This window comes from Tupaia chinensis, unplaced genomic scaffold, assembly GCF_000334495.1.
Source record: "Tupaia chinensis unplaced genomic scaffold, TupChi_1.0 Scaffold000627_1, whole genome shotgun sequence".
NCBI lineage: Eukaryota > Metazoa > Chordata > Mammalia > Scandentia > Tupaiidae > Tupaia > Tupaia belangeri.
Genome location: NW_006160147.1, coordinates 3540992 through 3550257, shown reverse-complemented (window position 1 = coordinate 3550257; position 9266 = coordinate 3540992). Strand labels below are relative to the sequence as shown.

At 44.2% G+C, this 9266-nt stretch overlaps 1 protein-coding gene across 1 annotated transcript in view; it reads left to right on the top strand.

Annotated features, from left to right (window-relative positions):
- DSTYK (dual serine/threonine and tyrosine protein kinase) overlaps positions 1-9266 on the top strand; it is a gene marked incomplete at its 5' end in the record, with an annotated part of 68266 nt that overhangs the window by 44049 nt on the left and 14951 nt on the right. The window contains 5 exon segments of the mRNA XM_006159353.3: positions 5560-5792; positions 6167-6250; positions 7632-7808; positions 8401-8530; positions 8880-9036. Coding sequence (XP_006159415.2) covers positions 5560-5792; positions 6167-6250; positions 7632-7808; positions 8401-8530; positions 8880-9036 — 781 coding nt within the window.

The window sequence follows — 9266 nt, the reverse complement described above, 5'->3', positions numbered from 1 at the left end:
ATCCACCTTAAAGCATTTACCCAGACTGGCTTCTCTTGCTCTCAAACACTTCTTGGAGAATTCCACTGTCATTTCTTCCCAGGACCATTAGCCCAACTTACGGTAAATTAACCCTCATAGCTCTCTGCTTTCCACCCTGAAGAAGAGCAGCTTGAAGAGTGCAAAGTTTTGCTTTAACCTTTGCCCCTTAAACAGCACCATGCTTCTTTATTCATTCTTCTTTTTGTCTCATGGTCTCATTTTCTGTTGAGGCTGTTCCAACTCAGGAGGACTTCCCAGAGTAGTGTTTTTAGCTTTTCTAGCAGTCCCATTCTTCACAGTGGCTATTAACAAACAAAATGGAGCGGAAGTGGTTGCTCAGGACTTCTGTTGTGTGGAGGCTTAGATGGTGCTGACTTTGTAAATGGACTGCTGTATAAGCCTCCGTGTGTGAGTGGGTGCTCTCCTGCCTCCTAAGTACAGCCACATGGTTGTGAGTTCCCTTTAGCCTCTCAGTCATGGACGCACATCCCAACCCTCTGGGAGGCTTTCTGAAAGCACTGGTGCTCCGAATCCCTGAAGACCACTCCAGACCCAATCAGGATTTCTGATAAGGGACATAGAATCAGTCTTGTTCAAAAATAACCTCTCTAGGTGGCTTCTGCTCATTTCCAATTTTTAGATGAGGGCTAGGCTTAGGACATTTCAGTGATCTGCCCGAGTCACATAGCTATTAAATAGTACAGGCAGGGTTTCAATCTAGACGATCTGATTCCTGACCCCTTATTCTTTTTCTTTCTTTTCAGAATGATTTAATTTATTACTGTTATTTTTAAATATGCTATAGAACACATACACTCACCAGAGAGAGAAAGAAAAAGAGAGTGTGAGAAAGCAAACCTCCAGGTATGGGACTCAAACTACAGTTGGCCATGTGGGAGTCTAGTCCCTTAACCACCACACCGCCCGCTGGCCCCTTAATCCCATACTCAATTCCCTTGCTTTACTGTTCATTATTTTTTCCCAGTTACTTACTGTACCACCTTCTTCCTGGTACCTGGCTTCTAACCCTTAGCATCGTCTTTTTTTCATTTCATGAGTTAGAGAGGCAGAGGTACAGCACCCCAACAGGGTCCTGATGCCATGGTCCACCTGACTTCAGCCAAACCAGACTGTGAGGCACACACATCTGTAGTACCCAGGCAGGGAGGTCGCCGGCCATGAACTGGCAACCCTCCCATGTGAGTCTGCCTCACAGAGCGCCGCACCGTACTGCTGGTCCTTCACTGTTCTTTCTCTCATCCCCAGATCTGATCACTTTGTCAAGTGCTGATGAATCTTTTTCCACATTTGATATCTACTCACGCTTTTCTTCGGGCTTCTGTAGTCTTCCTGAACTGTTGTTTCCTACTCGAGCTCTCTGACTTCTTTTTCTTTCTCCAGTTCATCTTTATTGGCTCCCTGTCCCTGCAGACTAAGTTTACATTCTTCTGGGTGGCATTACATATCTTCCAAAGTCTGGTCCTTACCGACATTGCCGATCTTCTCCCCCTGTGCGTTTCCCTGTGATTTTAGTTTCCATTGATCCGAACTGCTTGCTGTCCTCCATACCTTCCCGTCACGTCTCCTTTTCTTGGGCTTTTCCTTAAACCTGAAAGATCTTTTATTTGTCTGTAAATTTCCATATCCTACTTACCCCTCAAGCCTCTCCCAAATGCCATTTTTCACAAAATCGGCCTTAATTTTCTTAGCTAGCAACACTTGTACTCACCTGACTTCCCTTAGTATCTTACTTGTAGTTTATTTCTGGCAGGTTTCACTTTCTGTCTTTCACTGTGATTATGCTTGTCAGAGAGAAACAGAGACAGATAGGGGAAAGTGACAAATCATTCTTCTGGAGACCTTGGGCATGCACTCATGCACGCGCATGTGCATGTACCCAGGGTGATTTTCAAGCCGCTGTCTGGGGTTCGAACCTTGGTTGGACATGTGGATCCAGCACCTTAACCACCACGCCACCTGCTGGCCTCTTTGTGTTTCTACAATCCTAGATTGAAGGCTAGGTCTCAGTCGTCACCATTTCCTTGTAGCACATGACACAGACTCATATATAGTACATCTTTGGAGATTGACTGAGTTTGTGAATGATGGCGTCTTGCTGTCACACGTAGAAATACAGAGGAAATGTAGTTGACCCTAGATAGGATGCCTTATTTCTTATAGGTTTTTCTAAAGATGAACAGAAATACTTCTTTGATGAGTCTCACTGCAGGGAAGAGGTGATGAGAAGGTTCACTTTTAGTGAAAATCCTGGGAAGTCTTTTGATATTTAATTACACTGAAGCATCCATACAAGCATCACAGTGGCTTGATGAAGGGAGGTCAGGGCACCTAGGTTGGACGGATGGCAAGATGTTTACTTGTCTGCTGCATGTCAGGCAAGCACTCAGGCGTGGTGCTGTGATGTAGTGGTTAGCTAGAGAGATGTGGGAGTAACTGGGAACAGGCAGACAAGTGTCTGGCTCTGTTAACTACAGTGAGGACTTGTGTGTCGGCCGACCTAGATGGCTACAGATCAGACACCACTTACTTGTCTGGTTCTTACCTTGTTCTAAGTCCTTTCTGGGTGGCCTTGAATCAGTGACAAGCAAATTACTCAGAGAAGAGAGCTACCACATTTCCTATGAAGCCAGATTTCTTTCGCTGTTGTTTCTAAATAAAGGCAATGTATATACGCTAGATACCATGACATTCATGCTTTATAAAAGACTCATGTGTTTATTTACTTTTTAATTTTGCCAGAGGACATGTTCACTTGTCTGAGACAGAAAGACTGAGAAGGAGAGGAGAAAGGATTCCCCCATGGGGGATTGCCGGGGTCCAGCCTCGGCGTGGGTTCATGGGGGATTGTCGTGCTGCAATCTGTTCTCCTCCATTTCTCCATCCTGTCGAGATTTTGGACATATATGCACACACACCTGGCATATTTTGCAAGCCACGGGGTCTGGACTCGAACCACAGGGTCAACCAAGAGAGATCCTAGCTGCCTTAACCACCAGACCATGGATTTAACCAATATTTGCCTTTTTGTTTTGTTTTGTTTTAAGAATTAGTTTATTTAATTTTATTCATCATCATCATCATGTTTTAAATTTGACCAGAGAGAGAGAAGGACGGAGAGGGAAGGTGAGAAAGCAGCTGCCAGGTTCAGGACTCAAACCACAGTCAGCCATATGGGAGTCCAGTGCCTTAACCACCAAGCCGCCTGCCAGCCCCCAATATTTGCTTTTTAAAAAGATAAAATCTGGGACCAGCAGATGACATAAGGTTACATCGCTGAACTTCCACTTAGTTGACCGTGGTTCGAGTCCTGGACCCTGCAGCTTAAAACTCACACTGGGTGCTTGTGTGTGCGTGTTGGTGTGTGTGTGTGTGTGTGTGTGTGTGTCCAAGATCCCAAGAGGATAATGGAGGAGGAGGGATTGCAGTATGGCCATTACCCCTGGGGGGTGATTTCTCACTTTCTGTCTCTGTCTCTCTTTGTCTCTTCAGTGATTGCACGTGCCCTATAGCAAAAATCTCAAAAACAAAATAAGGGGGGCTGGCAGGTGATGTGGTGGTTAAGGTGCTGGACTCCTACATGGCTGACCACAGTTCAAGTCCTGGACCTGGGAACTTGCTTTCTTTTTCTCCCTCCCTCTCTCTCTGGTCAAATTGAATACTAATAGTAAATAAAATAAAATAAATAGTTCTAAATTAAAAAAAAAAAAGATAAAATTTACATGTGTGATTTTTAATTCAGAGCTATCGATACACTGTCCTCCAGCCTCCAAGTCCCTCCATATGTTCTTCTGCACCTTGTCCTTTCATCTCAGCTTTCCGTAGTGTACATACAAACCTGTCTTCTTTTAATGGATATACTGTAATTTATTGAACTATTCTATTTAGGGGCATTTAGGCTGTTTCCTTATTTTGTTTGTTTGTTTTGTTTGCTCTTACAAACTATACTGCATTGCTCATCATCATACATAAATATCTTTGGGATTTATAAGGGTATAGTTCTAGAAAAAGAATTCCTTAAAGCAGAACAGTTAGGTCAAAGGGCATATGGGGGAGGGGTAGGTGGGGTGGTGGTTAAGGGCGCTGGACTCCCACGTGAATGACCGCAGTTGAGGTCCTAGACCTGGTGGCTTGCTTTTTAACTTTCCTTCAGTCTCTCTCTCACGCTATCCCTCTCTGGTCAAATTAAAATAAGTAAATAAATAAGTAAGTAAATAAATGAAGTTAAATCATTCTTTAAAAAAGTTTTGATAGCAGGTCAGGAGGTGGCATAGTGGCCCTGGATCCTGCATGGCTGATACCATATTTCGAGTCCTGGACCCAGCAACTTGAGAAACACACCAAGTGCATGTGTGTGCATGCCCCAAATCCTGAAATGAGGATGGAGGAGAGGGGATTGTAGTGTGGCCATCCTTCCAGGGGATGATTTCTCAATTTCCTTTTCTCTCTATCTTTGTCTCTTTCTAGCAAGCACACATGTGCCCTATGGCAAAAATCTAAAAAAATTGAATTTTGATAGATATTGCCAGATTTCCTCTAAAGAAATAGCACTAATTTAAGTTTCCGCCAGTATACATGCGAGTACCTTCTTAGGAGCAGATCTTTTTGCAGGTGGTTTGACATTTATTAAGTTCTCCTGGCCTTTAGTCTACAAAGTAAATTTTTCTGATCCTGAGAAGTAGTAGTGTGGTGGGTAAAACAATTGAGTTTTACTTTTTATTTATTTAGTGATTGATTAGAATAAATTTCTGACTTTGGGACTTTTCTCATTAATAGGGTAAGCAGTGTGAAAAAAAAACTTTTTTTTTCTGAGAGATTTTTGCTATAGGGCTCGTGTGCTCACCAGAGAGACAGACAGAAAGTGAGAAATCACTCCCTAGGGGGGCTGGCCACACCCTTCTCTCCCAGTCACCTCTCCAGATTGTGGGCCTGCACGAACACTTGCCTGGCATGAGTTTTAAGCCACTGGGTCCAGGACTCAAACTGTGGTCGACTGTGTGGGAGTCCAATGACATAACCATTATGCCAACTGCTGGTCCCGGCAGTGAGACATTTTACAAAGATCATCCTTTGAAATCAGCAAGAGTGGGGTTCCAATGTGAACTATGTTGCTTCTGAAATGTACCATCCTCTTCCCAGTGGTCCTCTCTCCCCCGCCTCTCTTGAGGTTGCTTCCTGACCTACAAAGTATAACCAGTAATACCCACCTGGCAGTTCTCCCAAAGACAAAATTAGATTACATTTGTGAAATGCTTATTATAGACCCTTTCAAATAGTCATACTCAGTAACTGTTCTTCCTTCCCTCCTATAAATGTAACATAAAAGCTAACAAAATCAACAGGCTCATTCAAGACACAATTGCTCCTTCTTAGTTTCTTAACTGCTTTAAGTAGTTGAGGGCTGTGGCTTTGTAGCCATTGTCAAGGTTGTCCCTGGGTTCTGACTTGGGAGACGCCCTTACTTAGTGTGTCTGCCCCTCCTCCCTCATAGCCAACAAGCTGATTTCTCTGCCTCTGTAGATGTCATTGTCCCCGAAAATGGGGAGCCAGTGGGCACCAGAGAGATCAAATGCTGCATCCGACAGATCCAGGAACTCATCATCTCCCGACTTAACCAGGCAGTGGCTAACAAGCTGATCAGCTCAGTGGATTACCTGCGCGAGAGCTTTGTCGGAACCCTGGAACGGTGTCTGCAGAGCCTGGAGAAGTCGCAGGATGTCTCAGTTCACATCACCAGTAACTACCTGAAACAGGTACTCAAAGAGAGGTCGTTGAGGTGCCTTGTCATGTCCACACACAAGCCCAACTTCAAATTAGCCAAGAATTTCCTTTTCAACTTGTTGCCAGTCCAGCTTGACTTCTATTTTGTATTCCTCTCACATGACCACTGCCTGTGGGAGATGCTGGTGAGCCGTAAAATTGCATTTAAGTTGAAGAACGTGGAGTAAAAGCATAAATAGTCACAAAATAAACAATCAGCTTGAGTTGACTCTACATGTATGTTGGGGAATGAATTTTGAAACCCTGAGACTGTGTTTTTGAAGTGAATATCATTTATTTATCATTTATCACAGTGTTGAAGTAGCCACTTTCCTCAGGACCTCTGTTCCTTATTGTTCTCTTTCAGATCTTAAATGCTGCGTATCACGTTGAAGTCACGTTTCACTCAGGGTCCTCGGTTACAAGGATGCTGTGGGAGCAAATCAAGCAGGTAGGGGTGCTTACAGAAAACGTGGTAGCCCTTATTTGGCTCAAATGAATCTCGCCATTCCACAGAAACCGATACGTAGGAGCTTCTGATGAGGCAGGCGGCCATTCGTTATGCTTTGCCAGCCCAGGAGAGTTCTGCTTGATGTCTTTTCTCAAATAATTAACACTGCTCCCTTTGACCCTTAAAAGTAATGAGTTTATAGAGCCAGCAGGTGGCGTGGTGGTTAAGCCACTGGACTCCCACATGGCTGACTGCAGTTCAAGTCCTGTATCTGGCAGCTTGAAACTCACGCCAGGTGTGCCTAAAAATCTCAAGAAGAGAATAGAGGGGAAGGCATTGTATATAGTCATATCTCCCAGGGGGTGATATCTCATTTTCCCTCTTTTTTTTTTTTTTTTTTCCGGTGAGTACACATGCCCTATGGCCAAAACCTTAAAAAAAGAGAGAGAGAGAGAGAGAGAGAGAGAGTAAGGTGTTAGATATTTGAGGCTCTTGCTGTGTGTTTTTTGGTAGTGGTGGTTATTAAATAGTTATTATCCAGTACCTAGGGTGCTGTTTAATGTGTTGTAAGGCATTGTAGAGTTTATCTCAGCTCTTAAAGATGGTCATGTGCCAATGTGACACTTATCTGTAGCTGGGTAAATTTCACTTGACTTGTAATAGATTTATGAAAACAAGCTAGGGAGAAGGAGGAAGTGGGGGTTCAAGTGCTATTTTATGGAACTGTAAGATTATATCACTAGCTTCTTTCTATTTCTTTTCCCAACCTAAATGTTTCTCAGAACCAGGGTTTGTTGCCAGAGGCGATGAGTGTGGCTCCTATTCTGGAATGTGATGTGGCTCTTATGTAGAGTTATTTATTGACTTCAATAAGAAATCTATCAGGTGCTCCCTGGCACCGAGTATAATGTACTGAGGGTTTCTGAACATAGGCTTAGTATTCTTTGATGCTTTCCTGCGGGCTGGGCCTTGATTTGGAGGTAGATAGAATTGGAGAGGAACCTTAGACTTCACAGAGCTCTGATCTCTCTCTCTCTTTTTTTTTAAGTTTTCTGTAGGGAGCATTCATTTGCCAGAGACAGAGAGGGAAAGTAAGAAATCATCCCCAGGGGGATGGCCACACAGCAGTCCCTTCTTCTCTGCTCTTTCTGGATTTTGGACATGTACATACATGCACAGGCCTATTTTTCAAGTTGCCAGGGCTGGGACTCAGACCATGCAGTTGGCCACGTAGGATCCAGTGTCTTAACCGCCATGCCATGGGGTGGCCCTAGAGCTCCTATCTTAGCCTGCTGATAGTAAGTGGGTAACTCAGCAGAAGAGGACACCAGGTCATTCCTCTCTCCCACTCCTCAGCGACCTCACTGTCCTTGTCCTCCAGATCATCCTGCGTATCACGTGGGTGAGCCCACCTGCCATCACTCTGGAATGGAAGAGGAAGGTGGCCCAGGAAGCCATCGAGAGCCTTAGTGCCTCCAAGCTGGCCAAGAGCATTTGTAGCCAGTTCCGAACTCGGCTCAACAGTTCTCATGAGGCCTTTGCAGCCTCCTTGAGGCAGGTTGGTATGTAGGAAAGGAGGGACAGTGGGGCCGAGCAGAGAAGAGCCTCGTCCAGAGGGGAATGTTTGTGCTATATATAATTTCTTAGAAAGTCATCAGTATATTTTCTTTGTATTCTATTAAAGGGTAATATTATGTTACAGGAAATTTCATCAGTAAGTTTTTCATGAGTATATTTTTCTAACTCTTAGGAGAATGGAGGGAGCTCAGTTAATTTCTCCCCATTTCACTGAGTAAGGAAAGGAAATAGAGGATAGAATTTTGTATACTTTTATGTTACTTTAGGAGTGAATACAGAAAGGGATGCTTTTCCAGCTTCCATAGTTTACAGTTACATGACAGCTGCTGCTCTGGGGTGCGTGTGTCAGTGTGGGGAAGTGATGGAAGGGACTGATCATGTATCTAAGAGGATTAGTGATGATCGATTGAGACTCCACTCTGTGTCAGTCTCTGTGCTGAGCTTGTGACATACATCTTATGTCATTCTCACAATTTTCTGTATTAGGTGGGTATTATTATCCCGATATTACAGGAGGGAGCCGAAGCTAAGGACCTAATAAGTCATCGGTCTTTTTTCCGTTTTCCTCCCAGCTGGAAGCTGGCCACTCAGGCCGGCTGGAAAAAACTGAAGATCTATGGCTGAAGGTTCGGAAAGATCACGCTCCCCGCCTGGCCCGCCTTTCTTTGGAGAGCCGGTCTTTACAGGACGTCTTGCTCTATCGTGAGTTCTTGGTTTTTGACAAGTATTTTGGAATGTAGGGATATCTGACATTATGTCCAGCCTCTCCCAGAGTCCCAGTGTATAAAGCTGCTTCTTTACAAAACTACTGAACACTTACTGGTGTGTTTTTGAATTTCTTGAATTTCATTAGGTCCTGCTATTTATATAGTTTAAATAACGTGATGAAAGTTCATTTAAAGTAAGCCAGTTAGGTTACTTTTTACTGGTTTGGGATGATACCAGACTTTCTTCCCTGGCATGGTCGTGACTTCCTGGCCCTAGAAGACTCTTACAGACATTGCCCTGCAAGTTCTCTCTCCTGCCTTACCGTGGTTTCTGTACCTTATAGGTAAACCTAAACTGGGCCAGGAACTGGGCCGGGGCCAGTATGGTGTGGTGTACCTGTGTGACAACTGGGGGGGACACTTCCCTTGTGCCCTGAAGTCAGTTGTACCTCCAGATGAGAAGCACTGGAACGATCTGGCTTTGGAGTTTCACTACATGAGGTAGGTCCTGGTCTCATTTATCCCTAAGGGGAAGAGCTGAAGAAGCCGGAGCCTGGTGGAAGTGTTGTACCAAGAGCTGTACCGAACTCTGTCTCTCCATCACTAGGTCTCAGAATCATGTAGACTAGGTTTCTGCATCTGGCCCAGACATGTGCTCTCTCTCTCTCTCTCCCCCTCTCACTTCTTTTTTTTAGTTTTTTTTTTTTTTTTTTTTTTTCTTTATGGGGTGT